This window comes from Leptinotarsa decemlineata, unplaced genomic scaffold (assembly GCF_025532065.1).
Source record: "Leptinotarsa decemlineata unplaced genomic scaffold, Ldec_3_MD MMD2_tig00000035_RagTag_RagTag, whole genome shotgun sequence".
In the NCBI taxonomy this organism is placed as follows: domain Eukaryota; kingdom Metazoa; phylum Arthropoda; class Insecta; order Coleoptera; family Chrysomelidae; genus Leptinotarsa; species Leptinotarsa decemlineata.
In genome coordinates this window covers 7,509,786-7,521,816 of record NW_027412540.1, presented here as the reverse complement: position 1 = coordinate 7,521,816, position 12,031 = coordinate 7,509,786, and the positions used below count along the sequence as shown (strand labels likewise).

Genomic DNA, 12,031 nt, shown 5'->3' with positions numbered 1-12,031 from the left:
GTTGATAAAATAGTCTGAAATAGTCTTACATAGATTTCCAAGAATAATTGTAATCACTGTAGTCTACCGAATTGAAACTGAAATGTTTTCATCGATCAGGATTCAATTACACTGGTCAAATTTCATGCTCTAACAATGAATTCGTATGCCATTGCCCCAGTAGCTTGAGGTGCTTTTCGGATCCTGTTAATTTCTGTATCATATTTCTATTTATAGTTTCTATTTATATTTACTTGATAATGATTTCGTTAAATTATGAGATGTCGATATTCCACAGCTTGCAATTTGGAATTTTGAAAGTTATCGTTCATATGAGACTACAACTGTTAGACAAAATACCAATTCCATCCCATTTTACATTGTTTTTGGTTCTCTATTCTAGAACTAGACGGTTTGAATAAAAGTATTCATACTGGATGCTATCACTTTCGGTGTAAAAATAAGGACGTAGTGAGGTTTTTGACATGGAATAATTCAAGTCGCTACTAAAACTGTCAATGGGTAAAAAATCAATTTAGCTTTTCATCTGCCAATAAAGTTGCCTTTTTTTTTATTTCCAAGTTTTTTGAATGTACAATGTGAAAATTGAACAGAAAAAGTATAATTTTTTTTATTTTTCAGTTGTTCTCGCTGAAGCCATTCCATTTCTTGAATACTTCATTTCTTTAGTGGGTTCTCTGAGCAGTACAACGCTAGCATTGTTGTTACCACCAGTATTAGACCTCATCAATAAACACACAGAAAAGAACCTTTCTGTATGGATTATATTGAAGAACGTTTTCATTCTTCTGCTTGGTTGTCTGGGAATGATCACCGGTGGAATTCAAAGTATAAAATCAATAGTGGGAGCCTTTAGCAAAAAGTCATAATATATCCACTCCAAAGACACGTAAGGATCAACTTCAATCAGGAAAACACTCCCATTCGATATATTTTGTCCTGACTTGAACTGGGTAGTGGGTTGAATCAGAATATATCATTTTACTCTATAGAGTTCACGCAAAATTTGAAAGGATCAGGTGATCAATAAGAAGTAATTATAATTTCTGCTTTTTATCGGTTGTTGAAATATTGAACATTTCTGATCAGTTAAGTTCAGCGGAATGAAGCAGAATACGAATGAACTGTACAAACTCATATCAGAAATATTGTTTAGTCTTTAGTTATTTTGAAACCGAGACTATTATAGTCATCTCTAATTCTGTGATAATGTTGATACTTTGTAGTTTAATTATGTAAGCCAAATAGAATGAAAGGAGATAATTTTCAATAAATATAAGATTATTTGGTGTTTTTAATTACTTCCCACAGAGTCCAGTGCCATGAGCAAAGTTTATATTTGTTCACATTCAGCCTAATCCTCTCAGTTATGATGAAAGTGTCAAAAATATTCAAAGCACTTGTTTCACCAAGTAACTTTCAGAAAATGTGTCCCCATCATTGAAACTGATCTCATGGAAACACTTTCTCCACACCAAAAGCGAAACACTGTATTTTGTCTCGTGTTGAACTGACCAAATTGGCATCATCATGAGATAACTGGTATGAGAAAAGTATTTTCACTAGATTTATATAAATTGAGTCTTTTGAAAACTGGATAGTTACAGACCGTTTGCTCTCATATCATTAATCGGGATCTCAGGCAAAATAAAATGAGAGGTCAGTTTATTGATGTTTGAAATTACTCAGATTTTAATATGTCCTAGTATTAAATGTGTAAATGAGTCTTCCAGGTTCAGGTACTGTCATCAATTACATGAGTAGATTTGACTCATTCGTGACAAAGTCGTAACTTCATGAATTAATTGAGTCCTTCATCTTTTGTGATGTTAACAGTTTGGTGCTGAAGAGGAAATGAGGCAAGTGTTTTTATACGAAATATCGGATGTTCGCCATTAAGGATGACAAAGATCCATGTAAAATCCACAACGAATGTCTCAGCCTATATCCATCCACATAACGCAGCTCTAAGAGTGATTCATTACCAACTACGGCACTTTTACGATACTGACGAGTCTCTGGTATTGCCCGGCCCTACGGGGTACATTGAATCAACTGTGGGGATGTGAAGTTCAGAATTCATCAAAACTATTCATTTCCCACCCTCAGGCTCATACAACCTTGTAATGTTTCGAAATATCATCCTGTTTATGAACAATCGCTAGTAATCGATATGTCATAGCGCAACTCGATCTGCCAGATTCCTGAGCACCTGCGCGTACTGAAAGGGCTGGAGGTCGTTGTTGAGATATCACCATCTAACACCGACAGTTTTGTGATTACGATTGGATGATACGGATTTAGTTATTTTTCAACAAATATATCCTTTGCTAAATGATAAAGTTGTATCATTTGTGGAAATCAGAAACATTACACTTGGCGACGAGGATTAAAACTACAGGGTACCGTATTTAGCAGTTAGAATAAGTTCGAGTGAATCACAAAATGGCATCGGCAGTTGACCTTGCATTGAGTCTTGTTTTCGATCCGAAAACATGTGAGTGGCAAGTTTTTATAAAAAGGTTAGAACAATGCTTCATAGCGCGAACATTACAGATGAAAATATTAAGCGTGCAGTTCTACTATACAGTTTAGCTGAAGAAGCGTATCAGCTGGTAATTGATCTGTCGATACCGAATAAACCGGAAGATAGTGGTTATAATGTTATCCTGAAACATCTTGACGATTATTATAATAAAACACGGATTGTGTGGGTAGAGAGAGCAAAATATTACTCAGCACATAAACTAGATAATGAATCGGTGCAAGATTGGGCAGTACGACTAAAAAAATTGGCCAGCAACTGTCAATTCGGAACACAGACAAAACTGACAGATATATTTATAACAAGATATAATGAAGGAAAAGTGAAAAATACCTTATTGGGGCTGAAAGTCGATGCAAATTTCAGTAAAGCTATGGAAACTGCTCTAATCGAAGAAACTGCAATCGAGGGAATCAAGGAGTCTAGGATGGAAACGGAGGTAAAAAAAGAGTCAGCGCTGGAGGAAGATGCAGGAATAAACCGTATTGGAAACAGTTTGAGGAGTGATCACCGACAGAATGTAAGAACCGCGCAATCAGAAAATCATAGCCGTTATTCTTCATGGGGAGAATCTACACAATATCAAGGAGGAAAGAGCGCGAATACTAGTGCTAGTGAAAAGGCAAAAGTGAAGTGTTTCCGTTGTGATAGAGGACATTTTCCAAATTCGTGCTCTTACAAGGATTATATTTGTTCTGGTTGTAGGGGACACCTAGGAGCGGTATGTAAAAAAACAAATAGAAATTTAAGATTACTGGAAAATGAAAGTTCAGAAAATGAGTCTCCTGTTCTTTGTTTACTAAACGATAAGGATGTACCTATTTATATTGAAATTGTTATAGAAAATAAGATGTTCAAATTGGAATTGGATTCAGGGGCGGCCATTTCATTCTTACCATTTAATATGTATGAGAGTCATTTCAAACATTATCCCTTACAGCCTGCAGCTATAACAATAATTAACTATTCTGGGAATAAAATTCGGTCCAAGGGAAAAATAAATTTGGAGGTTGAGTTTCATAATAAAATCAAACTTTTAGAATTTCACGTGATGGATAATAATCGCCCAGCCTTGCCAGGGAGAAATTTTATCAGAAATTATAATATGGGTTTCAAAGAAATCAATTATGTTGAAGATAACACACTTGAAAATATAGTACAAAAATATTCGTCCGTATTTTCTGATCGTTTAGGGACATTCAATAAATTTGAATTGAAAAAACATTCCCACTGACGCTCCGGCAAAATTTCATAAGCCTAGACCACTACCATTTTCCTTGAGAGGAAAAATGGAAACAGAATTACAAAAATTAGTAAAATTAGTAAATCACGATATCATCTCACCAATAGAATTTTCCGATTGGGCTACACCAATAGTTCCAGTGCAAAAAACAGATGGCAGTGTTCAAATCTACTGCGATTATAAAATAACTATTAATCCATACATTCAAGCGGATGAAAATCCTCTTCCGAAGATTGATGATCTTTTCAGTAAGTTACAAGGTGGACAACAATTTTCCAAGATCGAGTTGAGTCAGGAGTATCAACAGATGTTTCTAGACCCAATTTCACAGAAATATACTGTGATGAGTACCCATAAAGGTATTTTTATGTACCATAGGCTTCCCTATGGAGTTTCGTCAGGACCGTCACAGTTTCAAAGGGCTATGGAACAAATTTTCATTGACTTGCCCGGTATTGCGATTTTTTTAGACGACATCCTGATTACAGGCCGAACCAAGAAGGAGCACATTGAAAATTTACATAGAGTCTTAGAGATATTACAAAATGTAGGTATCACCGTTAAAAAAAATAAATGCGCATTCTTCTCCGATTCTGTGGCCTATCTAGGTTTCATTATTGACAGGCATGGGTTACATAAATGCCCTGAAAAGATTAAAGCTATCGAACTCATACCAGAACCTACTAATGTTACCCAATTAAAATATTTTCTTGGGATTATAAATTATTATAATAGATTTATTCCAAACATGCCAGATGTTTTGTTCCCTTTACATGCATTGTTGAAAAAAATTCTACCTGGAATTGGACTAAGGCCTGCAGTAAAGCGTTTTGTAAAATGAAGAGTATATTTAGCATCTGACTCCGTATTAGCACATTTTGATCCAAATTTGAATATTAATTTAACAGTGGACAGTCCAGATTACGGCATTGGAGCAATTATTTCTCACATTTACGAGAACGGTGTGGAGAGAACTATCTGTTTCGCGAGTAGGACGTTGACCAAGGCAGAAAGGGGATATTCAGCAATAGATAAAGAGGCCACCGCGATGGTATGGGGTATTAAGCGGTTTTATCAGTACTTGTATGGAAAAACATTCACCCTCATAAGTGACAATAAGGATTTAGTTTCCATTTCTGGGCCCAATAGCTGCTAATAGACTGCAACGTTATGCAGTTTTCTTAAGCGGTTTCGATTTTGATAATAAATATATCCATACTAGTAGAAATATTGCAGATTTTCTGAGTCGGCTACCGATAGAACATAACACCAAAAATGAAAATATTGAAGAAGAGTTTTCAAGTATATATCTCACCAGTGAAAATTCGGAAATCCCCATAGATGTAGATCATGTAAGACAGGAGACAAGAAAAGACCCTATATTATCCCAAGTATTGAAATACGTAAAAACAGATCGGCCGAAAAATAGCGATTTTGAGTTAAAACCGTTTTTCAACAGGAAACTAGAACTCAGTACTGAAGAAGATGTGCTATTGTGGGGTCAGAGGGTTTTGGGTGTGAGGTGGTGTAATGTATCGAAATATCATCCTGTTTATGAACAATCGCTAGTAATCGATATGTCATAGCGCAACCCGATCTGCCAGATTCCTGGGCACCTGCGCGTACCGAAAGGGCTGGTGGTCGTTGTTGAGATATCACCATCGAACACCGACAGTTTTGTGATTACGATTAGATGATACGGGTTTAGTTATTTTTAAACAAATATATCCTTTGCTGAATGATAAAGTTGTATCATTTGTGGGAATCCAGAAACATTACATTACATTAAGGGTGTAAATGAGTCTTTCAGGTTCAGGTACTGTCATCAATTACATGAGTAGATTTGACTCATTCGTGACAAAGTCGTAACTTCATGAATTAATTGAGTCCTTCATCTTGTGATGTTACCAATTTGGTGCCGAAGAGGCAATAAGGCAAGTGTTTTTATACAAAATATCGGATGTTCGCCATTTAGGATGACAAAGATCCATGTAAAATCCACAACGAATGTCTCAGCCTATATCCATCCACATAACGCAGCTCTAAGAGTGATTCATTACCAACTACGGCACTTTTACGATACTGACGAGTCTCTGGTATTGCCCGGCCCTCTGGGGTACATTGAATCAACTGTGGGGATGTGAAGTTCCGAATTCATCAAAACTATTCATTTCCACCCTCAGGCTCATACAAGCTAATAAGCATAATGTAGTTTTTCTTGACGATCAAAGCAAGACGATATTTGTCATGAAGTTTTCAACTCCTGGCGAGTATCGTGTGGAAAGAGGAGGAAAAACTAATAAAATTTCCAGTTTTTCTCTTCGATTATCACAAACTCTATCCAGACCACTCTGTTAGAATGGTTGTTCTGCGTATTAGAGTCCTCAATCATACAAATACAGAAGATTATCATTCTTGGCTCACTGCGTCTGAATCACGTGCTCTATGATCACTTACACCACCGTGGTTATTGGTTGATAATGCTGGCGCGCCCTCCCAAAAATATCGAGGCTTCAGAGACATTATGTTCATAATGAGAATTATACAATTCTCATGGCAGTCGATTTCGCGTCGCTCTAAAGAATCTGGCAATCTGCAGACCAAAAATTGGCGCATTTTGCGTAGTGACTTGGGCCTGCGACCGTAGAAACGACCTGTGTTCGCTGAATGGGCTCTGAACCAGTTGTCAACTCACCCTAATTCTCATCGACAAATAATCTTCAGCAATGAGGCACATTTCTGGATGAATGAGTACGTAAACAAACAAAATTGTCGAATTTGGGATGATACCAATCCACATGAGATCCAAGAGCGTCCAATCAATCACGAAAATGTCACTGACGGCGTCATCGATCCATATTTCTTTGAGAGCAACGTTGACCAGGGTGTCACTGTCGATGTCAAGCACTATAGGTCGATGTTTACCAACTTCTTTTGGGCTGAAATGGATGATCTGGATACCAACGAATTGTGGCTCAAACAGGACGGCGCTACGTGCCACACGGCTCATGCCACATTTGATATTCTGCACGAGCGATTTGAGGGTATGGTCATCTCACGTTGAGGTGATGTGACTTGGCCACCGAGATCGTACAATTTGAACCCATTAGACTTTATTTATGGGGTTTTATCAAGCAACGGTCCTCAAAGCCAACATAACCCAGGCAATCGGTCATATTCAGCCTGATTTATGCACAAGAGTCGTGGAAAATCGGACATTTTGGATGCGCTCCACCCAGAGAAACCGTGCTGAATATTTGATAATATATTCGACTCATGATGACATCAATAGGTCTTTGAAACGAATAAAAAATTTCGATGATATAACACATCCACTTTTGTTTTATTGAAATCTATAGATAAGAAGCGTTTAATAAAATACCCTATATAAGGAAGTGTTTATATTTTTTTTATTTCTATGTACACAATTTGAATGACATCAAATGATATCAATCAAAAGATGTTTACTAAGATCAAACAAATGAACTGGATTTTGATAGCTTGGTGTGTCTATGCCAAATTTGTTAGATATAGAGAAAAACTGTTATCGACACTGAAAATAAAAGAAACGTTTGATCATCCTCCAGAGGCTGGTGATCAACCAAAACTGTTTCAGAACCCAACTTTTTGGTTTATTATCAGACCATAATCGACGGTGCCGAAATTATATATCAATGATTAGTTTGCATTCATAAAAGTTTACAATGAACGAAAGTATGTTTAAGGCGTGAAATATAGGTATATTTTGGGTAATATCCAAAGTCAAAAAATTAAAATATCATGTTGAATATCCAATGTGTATAACACATTATTTTTCAGTTCGAAGCTCAGTTGGAGTTCCAGAGTTGAAGTTGCTGAAGGTCTCTTTGATGTCATACAATTTCGCCTATTACTTGTGAATAAGATTTCGACAGGTCTCCAAAATTTTATTTTCTGCTGGGTAAACATTTCAAGAACATAAAACTTTTATTGACATTCCTGAACGCTTCTGATATTAGTTCCTGATATACATTACCTCATTTGATGTTATTCAGTTATTTTTCAGCATTATATTACTAATATGGTATTTTGTTGTCCATATAAAGTCTGACACACATGAATGAAATTTTCTGCGAGTTTTTCTATTGAGTTTATCTATTGAGTCAGATATAGTGTGTAATTTCAAAAGTTCACGTTTAGCTCAGTTGTCTCTTGAAAGTAAAAAAAAATAAGGAAGAAGGAAAACCTTTGATATTTTTTCTCCACATCACGATAATAATTCACTCCTTCATAACAGTGGCTGATTGCACTCAACCCTCCACCCACCTTTTTTTGAAAATTGACTTATTTTCATTCGTCACAAGAATTGACATATACTTTCAAATCTTATTACCTACGATAATCTGATTTCGTTTTTAGATATCCTGCGACTCATGTACAGCTCTTTTTCATTTATACATGATTCCAGTTCAAGACCTTAGTCAAAATGATTTAGATCAGGTATTCTTGAAAACTTTTTCTGTGATACCTACACGTATATTATGGATTTTGTTCCGGTTTTATAAAAATATTTTTCGAGTGCTTACATCAAATAATCAGTGAAATTTTAGGATATTGCTTCTTTCATATCCTATTCAGTAGATCTGGTCAATTGAAAATAGACGAAAAAACTACGATCCAAGTGCTGAAATCGACTGTACTTAAAGATTAAGCGTTAGTAGTACACGTCATATATGGGATCAATGGAAGACTCAAATTGTTACAATGTCAAGTTTAAGCTTTCCTTTCTGGGTTTTTCTGTTCATAATGTTGTTACTTCCTTTATTTTCAACCCTTCGTTTTTAACCCTATTGCTAATAATACGAGATGATTTCAGATTATTTTTCAGTAATTTTGATAATTCTTAATAAAATTATATGTCGATTCATATTACATATTCACACCTTTAGGTGTGAATATGTACTCAAAAATGAATATTTTGTTTTCAGATTATACCAATCCGTTAAGATTGTGATATCAATAGGAATCCTGCTGACATATGCTCTTCAACTCTATATTGCTGTTGGAATCATGTGGCCTAATGTTCTTCATATAATCGGACCGACAAAGTATCCAATTTTTGCAGAATTATCTTTCAGATCAGCACTTGTTTTTCTAACATGTGAGTTTATTCATAGATGATAAGAAATGAATAAAAGATTCATTAACAGAATATACACTAATTAGAAAATATCAAATGAATCTGTAAAATTTTTTCATACAAATCATCCTTTTCATTAGTCCATTCTGTTTTCACACTCTAATGATTGAACTTGATTTTTTAGAAAAACTAATAGAACTCTACAGCATTCTCAGAGAAATTATGCATGATATTTTTTGATATTCAACTACTTCCACTAATCTAGATTTTCATTGATTTCGAAAAGTTGATTGGTTGGTCCCAAAATCGCTAAAATCCACAGACCCTGAAGATGAAACTAAGATACAGTTTGTAAATTGTAAATTATACTCCTCTATCAGTGATATGTTGGCGGCATTATCCAAGCCATCACTCCACTCCATCAACACTCACTCCACTCCAAATAGGAGTGGTTACTACGTTGACGGGTATAGGGTGATCAGCGTTTTTGTTTCTTTATCTCACTTACCCCAGACTAATTTTTATTCGGAATCACTTTTTCCTTGATATATCTTTCTCTAAATCATGAATTTGGAAAAACCACAAATTTTGCTGCCGTTTTTCTTCAATTGTTATATGAAAATTTATAATTTGAAGAGTAACAAGATAACTATTTTGAACACACATGTTACGAAGCAATCAATGTATTACAATAGTCTCCACCTATTGCTTATTGTTAGCTATGAAAGAACTTCTGGTTCAAATTTTAGTCTGGCAATAGGCTCCATCGAATTCAACAGAGTCGAAATGGTTTTCAAGACTTGTTATCCGAATGGAGAAAATGCATGTGAATTTTTATTTTTTTTTTTTGATAAGTGATAGGTGTTTCTTAAATAACAAAACAGTGAGGTTGATTTTCTAATGTTCTAACGTCAAAATATTCAAATTCGACAGTTCAAACTTGATTCGTACTTATTCGAAACGAGAGCGCTACACGTTGTTGTCTCATGAAAATTTAGAAAAGCTCGACTACAATTGTAATTAATTGTTATCCATAAAAACACAATCAACTTCCGTGTTAATAAATCAACAACAATAGTAAAAAATCATTTCATACTCATATGTGCCTAATCAACAATAACAATAAAAATAATCTATGGGAAATTCTGAATAATTCAATTTTGTCCATTGAAAAGTCATAACTAATTCAAAATTCAAACAGAGGGAAGTATAACAATCCACTTATTGACCATCAGATTCGGTCATCCATTGTATTATCAAATTTGCATAAAATGAATTCAGTTCACTTTTTAATTTCGGTTATTTTATGACTTTGTTGAGGGTTAATATTCAATCGGCTTCAGATTTTTAAAAGTGTATGTTTTGTCATGTGCCATGCTGTTTTTTTTTTAGGAATGAACAAGTCATCAATGTCTGAACATTCTGTTTTTTTAGTTATTTTGGCCGAAGCTATACCATTTCTCGGACTCTTCATTTCTTTGGTTGGTGCGGTCAGTAGCACAGCGTTGGCTCTTCTGCTTCCTCCTATATTGAACCTTATTACAAGATATACAGAAAAAGATCTTCCAGTATGGATCATTATCAAAGACGTCTTCATTCTAATTCTTGGCTTCCTAGGGATGATCACTGGTGGATTTGAAAGTATAACCTCAATTGTGAGAGCGTTTGGCAAAAATTGAAGAGCGCCATATCGAGTACTTCATGGAGTGTTCAAAAATGTTCCATTCACAAGAAGCTATTTTCGTCATACAAACATCATCTTTTGCTATCAGAGCAGCTTTTACTACATCTACCGATATCAGTGAAGAAACTGTCAACATGTTACTCATTGAAGAAAATTGTATTTCTTGAGATATGTAAGAGGATTTTTTGATACAGGGAAACATCTGACACCTTTTCAACAATCAAATGGAAGTAAGCTGGATAGCAGGGATTTTTTAATCAGTTGATCGTTAGTTCACTACAAACGAGAAGAACGAAATGTAATAATATATGATTTGATATACTTATCTGTGATAAATGTTTCTTTAAAAAATGTCGATATTTCATCAGCTCCATTAGAAAAATAACGTAACTGTCATCAGTTCAACTCACATACATGAAAAACTCATCGAATTGAAATCATTCATCGTTCGAAAGGTTTCTTAAAAATTTCATATCGAAAGCTACCATATTTGGTAAGGAACATGTTTGCATTACTGTAAAACAGTACATCAATTATTTTTTCTATCACTGTTATTTATTCATTCTTTCATACACATTGATGAATGTATTTTTTAGTCTGCATGAAATGAAGTTGAATTATATAACATTATTCTGGATTACTGCAAATCACTGATTGAAGTATGTGGGAGTCCTTGGCATTTGTACCTTTATGACAAGTAGATTGTGTAAAATATTTTTATTGTAAATAAAATTCAAGCATACCGTCCAAATGAAATTTGTTTTCAATTTATTGTTTTTCACAAATCTTCAATAAATTTTAGGTAATCATTCCTCAACAGTAGTCTCAGTGCAGTGATACAGTTAGCTGAGAGTTTTGTTTTCAGTGCAAAAATAGTAAAGCGAAATTTGATATCCTACTGAAAGTTCGGTCTGAAAAATATTCAATAAACATATTGTTTCTTCAGGATTATATTTTATAAAATAAACACGACCTCCACAATCATTTCTGCAGGGTACCAAGCAAAAATAAAATTGATTCATTCCTAATTCCAATAAGGTATTTTGGATAATCAGCTATCAATATTATGATATGATATTATAATAGGATACTTGAAAGAGTTCAATATTCTTGGTATATAATTTAGGGATATAAATTAACTTTTGAATACAAATTTCTTATATCATCACCATTATTCTTTTAATATTATATTTTTAGGGTTCGGAAATAATTATGGGTTTATTTAATCAATCCATTTATCAACCTAGAAGCCACTTAAGGAATAATGGATTTGTTTAGTCAATACTGATTTATGGTTTTAAATATTAAGAAATATGAAACCAATCACAATATTCATGACAAAAATATATAAAGTAAATAGAACGAACAATCACAGTATGACAACTATATCATATGAAGTGGAAATCAATGACAGGAATATTTCTCAGAGTCAAAATTGCA

The 12,031-nt window shown here is 34.4% G+C and overlaps 1 protein-coding gene across 6 annotated transcripts in view; it reads left to right on the top strand.

The window, feature by feature from the left end:
- LOC111507317 (neutral amino acid uniporter 4) overlaps window positions 1–11,347 on the top strand; it is an 89,311-nt gene extending 77,964 nt beyond the window's left edge. For 5 of the 6 annotated variants that reach the window (XM_074171813.1, XM_023162611.2, XM_074171812.1 and 2 more), the window contains one exon: window positions 622–1,284. In XM_074171813.1, coding sequence (XP_074027914.1) covers window positions 622–869 — 248 coding nt within the window. In that variant the 3' untranslated portion in view covers window positions 870–1,284. Of the gene's footprint in view, window positions 1–621; window positions 1,285–8,755; window positions 8,929–10,341 lie in introns of those variants that run through there. The other variant, XM_023162610.2, reaches the window with a different exon arrangement.
- The last annotated feature ends 684 nt before the right edge of the window (window positions 11,348–12,031 follow it).